The sequence below is a fragment of the Fopius arisanus genome, unplaced genomic scaffold (genome assembly GCF_000806365.1).
Source record: "Fopius arisanus strain USDA-PBARC FA_bdor unplaced genomic scaffold, ASM80636v1 scaffold00078, whole genome shotgun sequence".
Taxonomy (NCBI): Eukaryota; Metazoa; Arthropoda; class Insecta; order Hymenoptera; family Braconidae; genus Fopius; species Fopius arisanus.
Genome location: NW_011887817.1, coordinates 191,002 through 209,358, shown reverse-complemented (window position 1 = coordinate 209,358; position 18,357 = coordinate 191,002). Strand labels below are relative to the sequence as shown.

The following is an 18,357-nucleotide window of genomic DNA, read 5'->3' as shown; positions in this document are numbered from 1 at the left end:
ATCCAAGAAATTTGGCGAGCAATATTTTTTCAGTGCCGAAAAGAGAAAAGTGAGGAAAAAAAAAATATTTACTCGGAAAACATGCACCGCTGCTATGTGAACTAATAATAAAGAGCGGTTAAAACTTTGAATTCTTCTGAACTTTCCTCCGCTCCTATTTACTTCCTTTGTTAACGCTAAAAGCCGCATTCGGTCCTAGGCAAACAATAAGATCGATGATGCACCGTGGACGAACGATGTATTGTCCGTTTGAAGAGTAGGCGGTGATCCCCGTAATATCCCTATCTCATCTATGTACACCAGTAAGATGCAGACAGCTATGTCAGTTATTCATAAACAATATATAAATTCAAAAGATGACCGCCGAAAGAAAAAATGTGCCATACTTTTGCGCACTTTTATCCCCTCTTTTCCCCAATTAAATGTTAAAAACCCTCATTTTTTTAAATAAAAAAATTCTAGAACAACAGAATAGTGCTCGAAAGAGATTTAAAAAAAAAGTGATATACAGAATTATTTATAAACAATCTCTAAATTCAGAAGATAAGGGCCGAGAGAAAAAATATCCTATACTTGTACCCATTTCCATTTTACTCTCTCCCTCGATAAACTTAAAAAAAAGCTTCAACAATAGAATAATGTCGGAAAGAGATTGAGAAGAAAAAATGTGACGTGAAGTCTCTAGGTGGAATTGTAAGGTGATTTGAACGCTGGGATAGGGAAGCTAATACATTTTAGGTACAGTTTGAGGCACCACTGGCCGAGGGTAGGACGGTGGAGGAGGGTTGAGGGGGGATATTGTGGTGGGCCTGATGGGGGCCTGAGAGGGGGAGGGAAGACCGTGGGGGGAATAGTTGTACATATATATGCGGGGCATGCGGGGGCCCGTTTCCCCTACTACAAAGATGGCTGACAAGCCTGGTCCAGAGAAGAAGAGAAGGTTTCCTCTCCCCCTGCCGCTGTGCAAAGGTAGTAGAGTGGGTAAAGCGCAGGTGCCGCCATGTCAGTGCATGCCTAACTTCCAAGCCGCGCGGAGCCTACACTACACTATCCCACACAATAACCAAAACATGGAAAAATTACTGTTAATTTTGAGCTAACCTCACCCATCAGTGATCCTTTCGGCAGTATTAAACAATCAGCTCATTCCACCGAGGCTACTTACGCAAACCACGATCATTCTCAACCTGTAACAGTCATTGAACTTTTGCCTACAGTGCGTTGAAAAATAAATGCCCCTGAGGAATCTTGAGGGCAGGCTCAACTGTGTTGTGTGTTACAAAATAAAAGAGATTGTGCTGAAGCAGAATGGGATATTTTATCTGCTAAACAGCCAAATTGAAAGTACAAATTGAAATCCACTGATTTTAATCTGTGGTGCAGTATTAAGGAGCGTAAAAAAAGAATAAGTAAATCATTGTTGTCTGATCGAGTGTTGAGTGATATTGTTGTAAATAATAGTCGTTGTGGTTGGAAAAGGCTGTGTTAGTGGATTTAGTGAAATTTCGTGATGTGATAGTGAATTGGTGAATTTGGGGTGGGGGCGGGGGAGTGGGGTGGGTGAGGTTGAAGGGGAAACGGGAGATAACGTAGGGAGGTCCAGTGGGACTTGAAGATTTGACCAGGAATGGAAGGAAGATAATCTACGGAGAATATGGAGACAGGGACATCGGTAGCAGGACTACGCCCTCCATTCCTGCTCCTGATTCTCTTCTCGCTGTTATCGTTATCGAAAATTCAATGTGAATTAGTGCAACATCTGGAGATATCAGAGTCAGCTCCACCAGGGAGTCGGGTTGGTTTTATAGACGCCGAAAGTCCACCTTTTCTAATAGTACCGGTTCTAGGTTCTCCAGTTAAAACAGATTTGATTGTCGATCCGTCGACCGGTGAAATTCGAACAAAAGTCGGCTTGGATAGAGAAACTCGTCCCTCTTACAGTCTAGTTGCACTGCCACAAAATGTTAGAGTTGTTATTAAAGTATTGGATGAGAATGATAATGCTCCAACATTTCCCATTGATCACGTACACGTAGAATTTCCTGAAAATTCACCACGGGATTCTAAACGAGCTCTGCCTCCAGCTAAAGATCCAGATCTGGGGCAATATTCAGCCCAGAGATATGAAATAATAAGTGGAAATAATGGAGATGTTTTTAGGCTTTCGCAACATCGAGGTAGAGATGGGGTTTTATATTTGGATCTTCAGAATTCAGGTGTACTTGATCGAGAAGTTAAATCGTCGTATCAGCTTGTTATTGAAGCACTCGATGGAGGTGTTCCACCACTGCATTCTCGTCTGCGTGTCGATGTAACCGTTCAAGATGTCAATGATAATCCTCCGATTTTCAATCAAACGAGATATACAGCCAGTATCCCAGAAAATTCCACCGTTGGTACTCCCATTATTGTTGTTAATGCAACAGACGCCGATGCAGGTCTCAATGGCAAGATTGAGTATTCAATAAATAGGAGACAAAGTGACAGAGAAGAAATGTTCAGCATTGATCCAGAGAGTGGAATGCTGTATGTCAATAAGCCTCTAGATTTTGAAGCAAGAGAGAGACATGAATTGGTCATTGTTGCTCGAGACTTAGGAGCCCAACCCCTCGAAGCAAGTGCATTTTTATCAATTTATGTGACAGACGTTAACGATAATCAGCCAACAATAACGGTAATATTTTTATCGGACGATGCAACACCGAAAATAAGTGAGAGTGCTCAACCTGGAGAATTTGTTGCTAGAATATCAGTAAGCGATCCAGATTCAAGAACTGAATACTCTAATGCCACTGTTACATTGTCCGGTGGCGATGGACACTTTGGTTTAGCAACAAGAGATAATATTATTTATCTCGTTGTTGTTGAGAGGCCATTGGATAGAGAAGAGAAATCCATTTATGATTTATCAGTTGAAGCAACTGATACTGGAACACCACCGCTAAGAGCAATAAGAACTTTCAGATTGCTTGTCACTGATGTTAATGATAATGCTCCAACATTTATCGAAGAAAGGTATGAAGCCCATCTACTTGAAGCCTCTGAGCCTGGTACACCTGTTTTGCGGGTTAAAGCAACTGACGCCGATGAGGGCATCAATTCAGCAATTAAATATTCTCTCAAGAACACAAGTTGGTTCAAGATTGATGAGGATAGTGGTTTGATAAGTACTGTTACACATGTTGATTGCGAGACTGATCCAACCCCCATATTAATTGCCATTGCCACCGACTCAGGAAGACCCTCATTGAGTGGTAGTGCCATTGTGAAAATTACTGTTCACGATCTCAACGACAATGAGCCCATCTTCGAGAAGCCACTCTACAATGCCACCGTTGCTGAAAATTTATCCATCGGCAGTTGCTTCGTCAAGGTAAGAAATGACCAATACTTATTTTTTTAATATTTCACTCCATCAACAAAATATTCATCTACGATGAGTTCTGGGGGGCTGATAACTTCTACCAATGAAAAATACATGAGAAATAGCATTCTCTCTCTGTCTGTAGCATTGAGGTATGCTACTTGATGAGCCGGTTGATGCTGTATTTCATTAAACATCTCATCCACTAATACAATGCTGATTTATAATTGTGGTCCACGCGGCTGTAATTATTATAATTACACATTTTTCATCCATTCCCTTTCCTTCACCTCTCCGTTTCTTCCAAGACATTTTTTATGTTTTCGTTTCATTTATTTATTTTGCTTTTTTTTCGACGTTCTGCAAACTCTTATGAGCTCCACCCCTTGGTTCGCGCCCCTCAGTGATTCACCTTATTGCCGTTGAACCTCACCAATGGGCTAAGAAAACCCAAAGAGGCTTCAAAACGAGTTTTGTCCGTGAAATATATAGGCTCCTCTCGTCAAATATTACAACTTCTACTCTTCCAACAAAGCACACTCCAATCTTTCTCCTCTTATCTCATCGGCATTCCATACTCACGCTATTATTATTTTTAATATTCATATTCCAATGGAATTATCACACCTTGTCTCTAGCCCCGAGTCCCCAGGTGGTGATGTCATTGAAAACGTCTTTTACATTTTATAAAGTCATGATCAGTTCAGTCAAGTTGATCGCGTTTGATTGACGCTTTTGTGAGCGATGTTGATGATAGCACATTGAGACATTTTTATGACGAGACCTACCCCATTCTTACAAAATGAAAAATAATTTTTCAAAAATACCACTACCTCACAACTGTGCTCTAATGAGATTTTCAACTCAAGCTGGCGTCATTTCAATTCTATGAGAAATTCCCCGTTTTTTTCCGAGTTATTATTATTTTTAGTTCGGTACATATTTTGTGAAATACAAAGTGATGAGCGTAATGATTCTAACCACCGTCTGACATCTGGCATTAGGCAGTACCTGGGCTCTTTCGAGTGGCAACGCCCGGAGCAATTGTTGCCGTTTACGGCTGCCGCTTCTTCTTGGTCTCGCTAGGGCTATGAGTGAACCTCATCTTACCTCACCCCACCTCAGCTGAGCTCAGGCTAGAGTTGCTGCTTCTCTCGTTGTCATCTTCCTTTACTCTCTTCCTTCCCTTCCACGACTATGCGCTCCAATGGGGTACCGTACAACCTCTCCATCAACTTCCATACACATACAAACACCTCAAGCAACATGACTCTTTTATACTTCATCTCAGTCATACACGTTCCAACTGAATTGCATTCCAAGTGCGAGGCTAAATATTTTCGCATTGCGTCAAACTTACACGCACTCACCTCCGGTATGTTATTCCTCTTTTCTCTCTACTAGCAACTGGCCGTGGAATTTATTCTAATTATCCCCAAAATCCAATGTGGAGTTTCCATTAATTTTCTCTTTTTTAACCCCCATAATCCCACACCCCTTCGGAGTCTCTCTGCAATGTGAAAATATTCCAACTTAATGATTATTAATGGTTAATGGAAATATTCAACTTTCGAGAGAATATACCTTTTAAACGTATACGTAAGAGAATAAAAAATGGCGGAGAACTGAAGAAAGGAGAATGGAAGGAAAAAAGGGCAAGCGGTAACTATAAGAGCGACTGGCATTCCAAAGGGTCCGTATTAATTATACTTAAAGCAGCGTAATGTTGCGCCCAACTCAATATCAATATGCCTATCTGCATTTGTTAATGTATTAGTACTGTATTAGAAATCATTTTTATCCCGGAATATTCGTGGAAATTCTTTATTATGAACGAGTAATTAATTAACTCGAGATAAAGAGTGATGGAATGAATTCAAAATTGTTCATTCGGGTAGTGTATTCCGAATGAAAATTTTGAAAGCGACCCGTTAATGAGGCCCTCATGGATCAGTCCTGAGGCTAGTCAGGTCGACCTTGACTATGTCTCGGTCTATTGTACCATCCTCTTAAGGGGCTCCAGTAAAATCCCACCAGCATCTCCCTCGGTCCAAAACCCTATTTATTTTTCATCCTCTTTTATCTATAGAGATCTTCTCATCTGTCTCATCACCATATACCAAATGAAAGTGTAAAAAACTTAGGCTCTCCGAGTATTCGCATCATTTTATCAATTATATCATCACCAATTTGGTACGATATGAGAGTAAATCACGCAAGATAGTGATGTGAACCCATAGAGAGCTAGTCACTGTTGAAATTCTTCAAAAATTGATTATCCATCGGTTTTGTTGGAGCTGTATTGTAGGTCTTGGAGGCATTCTTCTCTTTCGTTCAGGTATAGAGGCTGGCCCTGGTAGGAAGAGGAGAGCATAAGAAAGTGAAAAAGCAGTTAAGGAACGAGGATGATATAGTGTAGAAGACTTGGAAACAAAAAATCATCACCGCCCCCTTTCTCGAAGCTTCTTCTTCTTACGTTCTATCAAAAAAACTCACTTCCATCCACTATTATAGACGTCATATTATTTTTTTCATTTATTTTCATTGCGTTTAAATTTTCGGTTACCCTTCACTGGTTTGGTTGAATATCGACTGATTAAATACTGTTCTGTCATTTCTCTTTATCAATTTTCTGATATTGGGAAAATGGCGTGTTTGCATCAGCTGTCTCTTCTGCGCGCTTGCAGAAATAGAGACAACAAATATAACAGTATGTGCAACATCTCTCGAGAAGATGTGTTATCCTTAACGGTATAACACTGCTATTCCTAATGTTATCGCTTTAAGCACCTTCTATATCACTTGTAAACAACCGCGGATATTAGAACAAGAAACAATTTCAACAATTTTAATATTCAATATAACTGAAGCAATAATTGAATCAATAATTAAACAGTCTTTTTCATGTAAAATAGTTGGGAAAAGATGCTGAAATTTTTCAATTGCTTCATAAAAATTGGAGTCTATCCGAAAAATTATAGAGATCAATGAGTAAAAATGGTATCGTGAAGATGAAAAAGGATAGAATGGAGAGTATGAGGAGAGGGTATATGCAATCGACCATAAGGGAGTGGAGTCTTTCCTCGTATGGGCTTTTTTTATGCGAGTCCCGTAATTAACCGAGCAACGTGCTACGAGAGTGTCTGCACACGAACCATCTTCCCCTCCTCATTCTGCCCTCTTATTCCTCGTCCAGGTCTCATACTGACGTATGTACAGCAACCCGTTCTTCATCCGCCTTGATCCTCTTTTATTATATATCCCCCTTCCCCCAACCTTGATTTGCTTCCGATAATAGCCCACCATTTTTTATTTTGCTTTATCATCAGTCTTATTATCATTATTGTTACTTTTCTCAACATTATTCATTTTTCTCGCTGATTGAAGATATATGATACTGAACATATAACTTCTGAAATAGCCTACAGGACAATACAGTGAGCTAGGTGATACTTCCGGTTAACTATGGCCTGTATCGTCGTTACAGCACTACCATTTTCAAGATCAAGATCTTCACTGTTGAACCTGGCATGGTAATGAGGTGGAGACGAGACTATCACGTGGGTGGAGGGAGGAAATGTTTAAAAAATGTTTGAGACTTTAAACATCAAGTGGACTTGAGAGACGCGGATTTGCAACATTGGCCTCGACCAAGCCGGTTTGATAGCATTATATGTGCTTAGATACGCGTTACATGAAAAGACTGAGGTCATCTTCAGCATTCCTACGTTTCCCTTCAATTTTATTACCACCAAGGGCATACTCTAAGGCATCGTTAAATCCAATAATTCGCGTGTGAAGATAACTTTTTGGCTTTCAACACATAGTTCTTCTGTATTAATTTTTTTCCCATTTTTATTCCCATTTTAATCAAGCCAGTGAATTCCCATTCCCTCTATCTTCTATCGCCGACTATCGTCCCGTCAATTCACAAGAACTTGAACTCTTTGCTTCAGGAGCATCTGGAAGGGGAAATAACCAGACGCTCCTGAGAGTATAGATGACCAGAATCTAAGATACCAGGAGATTCTAGATGGCGGTGGTTAGCCACTCTGCCATTCTGCCACTTTGCCTTGACTCGGCTCTTGCTTTTGCAAATACATGATTATGTGGTGGTACATACGCTGCTAGAAACGTTTGCCAAGTCTTTCATTATTTAAGAATGTGCGACACCCATTTACCCAAAATTCATGTTTTTTTTTTCAAATTATCGATGGGACTGACGTCCAAAAATATATCGTTTCAAGTTTTATCAATATCGAAATTCCCAAAGTATTACCGAAAATTTATAAAAATGGACGCACGACTATGAGAATTTTTGAGTGATTGAATAATAATAAAACCAAAAAACGCAATAATTTTTCACGTCAACCTGACCCAAGGTTTCCCAGAAGTTCCCAAAAAAAAACATGAAAAATGAGAAGATAGTGTCAAAAACTCCTTAAATCTTGCAAGTTTGCAAATTAATTTTGAACTTGACGTTAAATGTATGTTTGTGTGTGTTTGTGTGGTAGTCTGATCCTCGGTCTCACCTCCTGGTAGTGATGAGGACAGTGAGGACAGCCGAGGATCCCGTTTCTCGGTTATTTCCTTTACAGCAGTGGGTGGATTACGCAACGTGCCGTGTTTATGAGTCTTTCTCGACATCGGGGTCATTCGCAAGTATTTATTCGCATATATATTTCCAACCCGGTTGAATCTCCCACATCTGCAGAAATGCCTGGACCACTCGCAGGTACTGCCGCCCTGACGCTCCAGGACGAAAATTTTCTAATAATCGACATATTACATTTTCCAAAAAATACTAAAGGCCCAACAATTCCGAGAATTTCTTCTTATCAATTAACTCCCTCGCATTTCATCATTTGTTCTCTGTTTATCCTCCACTACTTCCACTTTCCACTTTCGATGTCGTCGAACAGGCATCTTCTCGGAAGCAATCTCCTCTGCAGCAGTGGTGGTACGGTAATTGTAGTAATTACGCTTACACTCAAGTTTGCCTCATCCCTCCTTGATTCATTTTTATCCAATTCCAAAAAATAATATTCTCCAAAGGTCTCGACAAATGGTTTTCTCACATAGTTCCGCTCCGTACATTCCGCATATTCCGTGAACTCATTCCTCATTTAACAATATAATAAATAAAGTTAACTGTTCATTTGCACTTTGTGAACGGTAGAAATGAGGGAAAATGAAGGAGAAAGTTGAGTAAAAAAGGGGATCTCAATGCTGTGACAGCAATGAGTACGATGAGGTAGAGGAAGGGAAGGATTTCTGCTACCTGGCCCCTCGGATAATTACATATGTCAGACGTTTATACCGCGGGGATGAATATTTCGATATTACTGTAGAGGAGCCCATATAAGAGATTCCCAAATGCATGTGCAACAAGTGCGCCAAGTGCGGCAAATGTGCACCAAGCACGAGATTGGCGCGAATCCTTTCCGATACCATGTAATATTCAATAAAAAAAAAACCACGCCAATCCCCAAAAAACTCTTTAATCCTCCCCAACAGATCGCAATAGAAAAACAACGAATATTGTTGTTAAAGAAAGCTTGTCTGTCTTTTTAGTTTCCATAATAGTTCAAAACGAAAAGACACAAAAAAAAGCGAGTTGAGTCGAGAGTGAAATAAAAAATGAGAAAGGGGCCCCCTGTAATTTTCAAGCGTGTCATTTCGCCAACAAAACCATCACCTGCCTCTCTTCTCTTTTCTCCCTGTCTTCTCGGCTTTATTCTATTTGTAATAGAATAGGTATTCGGATAATTTGCCGGATATTCTCAAATCCAGCAGCCATTAGACTTTATCAGATATAAATTTGATCAAATAGTATTTTCAATTTGATGAATTTTTTAGTGATTCATTCATACTACTATACTACTGCTAGAATAAATATTTACAATAGCAGTGTGTATTGTATCTATGAGTGGAGGCTGAAAGTGGAGAGGAATAAAAATTTTTGAGCTGAAATCCCTTGCGTGTCTTTTCACTACCGACAGTGGTCATTTGGCAAATATTCTGAGCGCATTACTTTGTGGGTCCGAATCGTCTGTCCCGAGGGCTAAAGTCGTTTCGATTTGTACGAAAAGAAACCATAGGGGAGTAACTGTTTTGGTCATTTCAGTTTTTGGCATTTCTACCACGGAGGATAAATTTGTAGTTGGTTGGGTCTGTTTATGTACCCGGAGAGTCTAGAGAAGGAGAAAATATTGGGCAAAGGGGGTATATAATAACAAAGGAGTCGTCATAATAGATCGTTTCCACGTAGGGGAAAGAACGTAGGCGTCTGTATCCGGTAATTGCTTGGTGTAGAGAGAATGCTCTGTTCCACATGCAACGACATTCCTTCTCCATTTGTTTGTATTTTCAATGATTCCAGGGAGCTAATACCATTATTATTGCTCAAATACACTCAGAGAAAAAATTCGAAAATCCGAAAAGTGAATTTTTATAAATTATTCAATTGTGAATTATTCAATTATATTTAAATTCATTTTTTGTCACTATTAAAAAGTTCGAAAATGTTTTTATAATTTAACATACAAAAAGATTAATTAGGTGTTTCAAACTAATTTATTTAATCCAATATTGAGCACTCAGAATCACGGATCTGTTGACGAGTATTTATTAATTTCATTTGTTAGTGTCAGACCTATTTAAAAATTTTTTTTTTAATGTACTGGATTTTTTTTCTCGGTGTATTTTGAACTCTACATTGAAGAGAAAACAGGAGGAAAGTTTGAAAAAAAGTGGAACAAATTATATGCGAATAAGAGGATTGGGACAGTCTAGTGGGAATGGCCATAGATTGCCTCTAGTATTTCACTCGTTCGACTGGACTCTTGCAATTAATTACCCACATATATTATGCTGAACTGCCATATGTGGGATAACGAGCGCGATTTCTATTAATTTGTCGTGTTTTTTTGTTGTATTCCTTCCAATTTTTCCTCTTGCGGTGCCTTCTTTTTTTTCCACTTTTTTTTCACTTTTTTTTTCACTTTTTTTTTCACTTTTTTTTTCACTTTTTTTTTCAACGAGACGTGTGGTCTGTTTGAGTCAAATTAGCTTTTGACCAATGTCGTTTGGCAGTACGGTACTCTTTCTGGTTTTAATTCCCTTTCGTTATTTCATTTTTGAATGTCTTTTTTACCCGCAAATGCACAGAGTTCTGTAATTGCTGCGGTGACGTGAATTATTATTACCCCTTCTTCCTTTCAAGCACACATGCATCGTAAAATGACGTCTGAGGTGTTTCCAGAATATAAAAACGTCCTCTCGTAAATCTCAACTCTATCACTTTGTGGTTTGAAAAAGACCACAAGAATTTTTTTACAATTCCAAGTAAATTCCTACTAAATTTCCAACCGAGCCATTCTCAATTCCCGAGAATTTCGCCCAAAGCAAATGAATAAACATTGCAAATTATTGACTGTTTTTTCATCGGTAAATGACGGATCGCTCGCCGATCGCCACGTCGATATTTCCGAGGCCTCCGAGCACTTGATTATCATCTAGATTCTCGAAGATGCATGTAGTCGATATCGGTTGATTGTCGAAGAAAAAAAAAATGGCACAAGAAGAAATGGCCTGAAGAGAGTTATACAAATACAAATGGCAGAGTGCTACATTGTCCAACAAATCTATCACAAGATGATCATACACGCATTATCTAATAACTGTACAAGAACGGTGGGGTAAAATCCAAATGAGGTTTAGTGGGAGAAAATAATTTGCGGGTGTCCAGCCACACACACCTCTCTGTCTGTGGTCTTTCATATTGGCCGCAAGAAGCCTCAGCAAACTCTAAAGTTCTCATGTACAAGAGTAGGATGGAGAAATATATAGTTGCGGTCACTGTTCGTAGATGAGCGGTATATAGAGAGAAAGAGTAAATGGGAGTGAGAAGCATGTATGATGAGAATATAGGGAGAATTGTGGTGAGGGGAAAAGGAAAAGGAAAAGGGGCTCGACCCCGTGCGGTTTATTAACTCCACTATGCAATGCTATACACCGCCGTTGACCACGTATCCTCATCAACCTTTAGCAACTCACTCCTTCCAGTGGATTTATATTTCACTTTCGTTTATATTCCTTTCCGTTTATACAGTTGCCAGCTTGAAATTCAATAAACAATCACATATCCATCCCAGAAAATCCCATTTTGAGAGATTTTTTATATGTTTGAGCAATTTGACGTCCGCCGATGCTCTCAACACCGCGAATGTTCAATGACAGAGAGAATCGGTTGATATTTGCATGGAAATGCTGTAAATAGTGCCAAGAACACGCGTGCTGGGGAAGTAGACAGAAATAGTAGTGCTCTTGAGAGAACGGTTCGATGGATAACGGAGAATCAATAGCTGATACTTGAAGAGAAAAGAGAAGTGAAGAAATGTGAGATGTACATTCCCCACAAAGCTGTACTATCCACTGTGCAGGTACTAGTTGTCCTCCATTAATGCTCCTAAAAAAATTTCGTAAAAAAAAAATCGTTTTGGAATTAACAAATGATTTAATTGTAACATTTCTTGTCTGCAAGAATTCAAGTTTGAAATTTGTATGAGTTCAGTGTATTTTACCAAATTTTTCTCTCACTTGTGCATGTCCATAATTTCCATGCATTTCAAGATAACACAGTAATTATTCAACTGGAGGTGTCATTAGGGTTTCACAACTGATGCATGATACTTTTCCTTAAACGTCAAACTCCCCACATTCGTGAGTACCCCCTGTAGAAATTGAAACGCCTATCTCGTGTCCTTTAAATTGCATCGTCATTCATCTCAGCCTCTTCTCTCGTTGTATTTTTCAACGATTGAACTGCACCTTCTCCCCAACCCCTGTTCATTGGAAAAATTGTCACGGGATGACGTGAATCTGTTAGCGAGCTGGAGAAAAATAAATAAATAAAAATCGAAAAATGCCACAATATTTGGAGTGTCTCGGATGGGCTGTTATGTACGGGAAAAGAAGTATCTCGATGTGGCGGTGAGTTCCATGAGCTGGCTGTCCAGCGGCAAGAGTCACGGTCCCTGTGGAAACAACGAGGAGAACAAGCCACGGTCCTTTCGTCCTTCGTCTTTCTTTCCTCCTGCCGGTTTCTCCCAATGGTTCTGGACGTTGCATACGTAATATCTGATTCTACCCAGGCAGAAGGATTTCGAGGAGGGGACGAGGGCCGAGGCCGAAAAAGGCGAGCACAAACGCCCTCGTGCAACTTGAAGAATTCGTGTTTGGGTGTTCCACCGTCAACCTAAAGTCTCCAATCTTGAAATAAGGGCTCTCGATCCCTCTCTTCGGCTCTTATAGTTCAGTTCCAACGGAATTTATTGCAAGAAAAATATACAAGCTGTTCTATCGCAATAGGCCATCGCCCGAGGGCTCAGCCAAGTACATTTATACATCATAGATTGAGTGGATTTGTCGAGTTTTGGTCAGGCGGTAATTGGAGTCTAATCAGTGGGGAATGATACATTGTATTTTAAACTATAAACAGTATAAAGTGTTGAACATGATTTTTACAAACAGGAAATATACATTTTTGATGGATTGAATGGTGAGCTGTGAAAGCCCCATCGGATTATTTATCGTCTATAAAAATTTTAATGAAATGATGTAGAATGGATCTGAGAGGGAGAGTGCAGAACCTCAGAGGAGGAAAGGGTGGGTGTTGACGATGCGAATGAGACGAGATTTTGGAGAGGGCGGAGGAACACTTGGAACACTTGGAGCTCTTGGAGGACTTGGAGCTGTCCCGTAGGCCCTCTTTGCATTTGTTTCGGCTATCGCTTATACTCTCCTCTCTGCCTCGCCCTTTGAGCTGTCACCCTTCGTTCTACCTTTTCCCTTTCGGTCCCTAAATTACCAGTTCCTCCCTCTGCTTTATTTAGTCCAAGTCTGGAAGACAAGCAACGAAGAGAAATGTATTTCTCAGCTTCCGCTGTCCTCTCTTTAATTGATATCTTCCATTTTTACTTTTACCACAAAAGAGAGAGAGAGAGAGAGAGAGTGAATTGAGGTTGTCCATGAGGAATATCCATCGATGGAGTGCTATACTTAGGGGTGATAAATGTTTTCGTCTCGTGGTCAACCAGTTCACCAGTTGACCAAGCCAGAGGAAGAAACAATTTACAAGTCTTCCTTTGTGCTATCTCAATCTTGAAACTAGATATCGCAACAATATTATGGCTCTTTCTAGTTTGTATAGTATATTCGAAAAACACGGGATATTAAGAACGTACCCTAGATGAGAATGAAAATAGTTTAAGGTTCAAGTCTTCTCCATCGTTTGCCGTGTACGGTACGTGAATACTAACTAGTTAGGTTGACGTTGAAATGGGGCAAACGTCGAGTTGAAGATTCATAGTCTTAGATTTCATTTCCAATAATGAGATCGGATTTAGCTGTTGAAATCTCTCCCAAATAGATTCGACTCGTCGATTTTCAATCGTGTCAATTGAGCATTGGAAGCGAGTGGTAGCTAGAAAATCGTCACTCTGAGTCAGCTGACACTTTCAGCTCTCTAAGCCCTCAATTTTTTTATTTATATATCCACATATATATCTGTCATTATATTTATATATAATTTCTTTGATATCAGAATAGAATATCGCGTAACCATTGGAAATTTCCATAAAAAAATTATATTGCAGTTATTTTTCAACTTCTCGTTGAAAATTTAGATTGTAAAAGTGATTGATATGTCGATTTCATTCTGCTTCGCAGCAACCACTAAAATCAATGAACAAACGGTGACTTTAAATGAAAAAAAACTTTAAAACTGATAAGAGTCCAGAAAAATGGTTGCATATAAATAATGATAAATCACTGTGAAAAAATAGGATCTAGGTATTGGCTGACAGAAATGTTTGAGAGAGAAATGGGAGTGAGGAATGGTCAAAAGAATAATAAGGTAGAACTGTCGAGGGAAGAGGGCAAAAGAGAGGGAGAGGGTTGGGAAGGGACGATTCTCCTCTACTCCTCTTTATCTGTATATATGTATAGACTGAAGGAGGGGCGCATTGTGTGTTTCCGAGAACAGTGCGCTTATCGATGGATCTGTCGCGGTAATGAGGTATCAGCCACCAGAAAATAAACGAATAAATATAGGAGGTGGAGTGGAAGAGAGAGGAGGGAGTTTGGCATCCTCTCTGTATATATAAACGTATGGCAGAGAAAGACTGAGAGGATGAATAAATGGCAGGGGAATGAACGTAGAGGGGCCACCGATACAATACCTCGATTAAACATTCTCTGCCTAAATAATCAGCCAGTGAAATAAAAGCCAGAAGGTAGATGAGAGGAGCAGGAGAACGAGGAGAACGACGACGACGACATCTCAGTGTATCTACATCCTTCATTTGCCACCCTCACCGCTATGTACGTATTATGTAAAGCGGTGGACTTTCCTGCTATATAGGCGGTCCTCAATTTTTCGGATATGAAAAAAAAATGATGTATATTTCTGTTACTCTTTTCAAAAGACTCAATGGTGAAATCACTGTGCCACTTTGGATTCAAATCTCCTGAAATCATTCTTGAAATCATGTGAAATCATGAGATTTCAAATTCAATTGATTTTTTTAGAAGAATTTCAATAATTTGAAATTATTTGAAAGGAATATTTGAAATCCCGTGAAATTAGGATATTTGAAAAGGAACAACCCCCCGACTTTAATCAATGGCTTTGAATTTTCTTCAATATCCATATATACCAAGACGAGGGATGCCAGGAGGGAGGGTGTTTCACGCGTGTATATAAAGCCTCATTTACCACGAGTGCGAGAGAAGCTTTGCTAATCGAGATTTATATTCCAATTAGGAAATCGCACACCGGACATACATGCATAGCCATTCCCAAGGAGCCATGGGAACTGAGCGAAGTGGAGACTATACATGCAATGTTGACTTTGTTGTGTGCCACAAAGGTGCAGCAAGAGTGCAGCATGATTGGAGCATGAATTCATGGGCAAAAGCTTTCTAAATGATTTTCTTCATAAACCGACATGACACTGACAGTTGGGATAGTTGAGTTTGGCACTTGTTGTGAAGAATGAATGGTGAATGTAGAGTGGAGATCGGTGACAAAAGCTCGAGGTAGCTTCAAAGTGGAAATCTATTTTTACTCTTTCTCCTTGCTGTCGTGTATCCTCTCTTAACGTCGAGACTAATTAAATAAATCCGGGAGCGAAGAGTTGTGCTGTATGGAGAATCGAGATAGTCTTGTTGGGGGCTGAGGTCGATGCCAAGGTGGTTGGGGTCGACGTTCATGCGGGGGCGTCTCAGGTCGAGTAAGAGGTCACCATGCTTGACATTCAGCTCGATTCGCAAGCTCGCGCAGTGAATAAATAAATAAATAAATAGATAAATAGATAAATAAATAAGTAAATAAAACACAGCAGCATTGAGAAGAATTGAGCATTTTAATTCTGAGCTGCGCGCTAAATGGCAAATGGAAGAGGTTGGAAAAAATACGGATCTAGCTGGTTATTTATAATGCAGGAAAGTGCGTGTGCGTCACAACTTGTACGTACTGTCGGGCATACATAATTAATATTTTAAACAAGCACGGGCACGTATCATCTCCCACTATACGCCATCACTTTTCTTAATTTATCATTTACTGAGAAGAGCCAGTGATGTAATCCTCGAAAAACCATACACTTTCATATCTTCATTGAAAAAATATCCTATCGCATTCTGATTTTTATCTTCATCTATTATTATGATTTCTCATTATTTTCATCTAAACAATAGCTTGCATATTGTTTGTTGAGATGTGAAATCTTCCCATTGTAGAAAAAATGAATAATGAAGGTTGGAAAAAATATAGGGAGTTGAAAAATTCATTCCAGTTCCGGAAGAGTAGGTGAGAAGGTAGAACGGAATGAGGACAAGAAACTCTTGATTCTTCAATGTGAAATAGAGGAAGGAAAAAAATATCATCTTGAAGAAAAAGTGCTCCTGCGGTTCCACAGGGAATAAAAAAAAAACCACTGATGGATAGTGCTTATGCCCTCTTGGCGTCGAGGTAGATGATCCTCACCGCCCAACAACCACCTCAAAAAACTATCTACCTCATTTTTTATTCTTTCTTTTTCATCAACACCTTTTTTCCCCTCATCCGCTGTAAATCTTCTCCATGACTGAATAAATCATTCCCGACTGTATTTTATACAAGTTTAACGGGATATTTCTATCCGCATTATCGACCAAATCCCCATATTATGGTTTCTTTTTTTACTATTCTATTTGTGAAAAATCCTATCAAGTTTATTCGACCTGGCTGTGTGTGAGCACACGTATAACAGCAATATGTGTTGGAAGCTCGTTAACGAGTAGGTTATGTCCACAGCACGAATTAGCAGTTGAACAATCCCTCGGGCTTCAGAGTCTTGCGTCATTCTACCGAGGAGGAACTTTCCATCGGAGAAGAGACACTATAATTCTTATAACTGCTGGTGTTATCCCCCATCACCTCTTCCAGACTCATCAAATAACGGGATAATAAAGAATTTTTAACAATTTAAATCTACATAGATATGCCTCTCTGCATTAGTGATCTCCACGAGGAATGTACATTTTTATCACCCATTAAATGTACTAGGAGGGACTCAAAGCGTTGCCAATTTTTCAAATCGTTCCACCTATTATCATGGTTTTGAAATTTCAACATATCTACCTGCAGAATTTCTATCTCCAATTATATATCAGATATATCCCCTCATTGTGGGAAAAAGGACAGGAAGGACAAATATTTTTCATTCTGTCTTCCTTTTAAAGGCCAAAGAAAGGATGCAGGAAGGTCTAATTGTGGACGGAGCCATTATCGGGACTGAAATTACAGGGCCCAGTGAATCCCCGCTATTTTTTTCTTATTTTTCGACTCGAGCTTTATAGAGAGCTATTTATTTTTTATCCCTTCGACCTTCCGAGAATATCACGTCGTTTTTTAACACTCCGTTGTGTCATTTAGAATAGTTTCGTCCGTGAAACAAGGGATCACTGGGATGAGAGTAATCACGTGGTAGACGCTCGTTAGAGTGATTACAATGGAAAGCAAGTGGGCAATTCCTCTTTCGTAACCCATAGTATTCTTATTTTTCTTAATTATCATAGATAACTATATGGTAATTATCATCCGTTAAATCTTCTTGAAATATGTTCCTCATCCATAATGTAATGAATTCGGGACATAATCAATTAAGAAAATCGGAGAAGTGAAAAAATCAGGAAGTTGACTTTTCAAAAAATCGATGAAAAATTTGAAATTAAAAAAAATCAGCTGAAAAATTATATGAGCGTATAAGCTGTGGTAATTGTCGCGTAATTATAATAGTATAGCAGCGAACCCGTGTTTCTGTTCGGCAAAAAAGCAAAAAGATGTCGTGATGTTATAAGAGGCTGAAGGAAAATTGTATTTATAGGGTGAATTATTCGATGACGGCTAGTCGTTTCATGCTGGTGTGAATTCGACATTTTCTTTCCTTCTTTAGCCTGGCATTCTCGATCTGTCATCAAGGCCCGAGGGCCTACCGGTTCGTAATAGAGACTATTAATCAGTCCACCGAGGGTTTATTCTTCGTGGTTGCCCTGTCGGTGGTCCTTTAAGAGTAGATTTTACAGGGACACCCACCGCCGGACCGACAAAATTTCACAGCTTCTCCGCCTACACCCACACACATAGAAATTTCGACATTTTCCGCACAATCATTCTACAGTTCTACATTTTTTTCCTCTCTGAAGAGTACCGCCACATCATCGCGGGTTCCAAATTTTCTGAAATCTCATGAACATGAGAAAAATGAATAAATAAATCAATAAAAAAATAAAAAAATAACCCGATGCGAGCTGAGTGAATTGAGGAAATCCTGAAAGAAATTGCTGCTTCAAAAACCAAAGGCCAAAGTGGTTGTATCATACGGTAGAGAATTTTGATCCTCAAAATTAGGGACTCATTAAACGTGAGATTGGCTTTTTACTCGTTT

The 18,357-nt window shown here is 39.4% G+C and overlaps 1 protein-coding gene across 1 annotated transcript in view; it reads left to right on the top strand.

The window, feature by feature from the left end:
• Nucleotides 1-1,654: 1,654 nt before the first annotated feature.
• The window catches only part of ds (dachsous cadherin-related 1), a 69,345-nt gene continuing 52,642 nt past the window's right edge, over nt 1,655-18,357 (top strand). The window contains exon 1 of the mRNA XM_011310852.1: nt 1,655-3,373. Coding sequence (XP_011309154.1) covers nt 1,655-3,373 — 1,719 coding nt within the window. The remainder of the gene's footprint in view (nt 3,374-18,357) is intronic.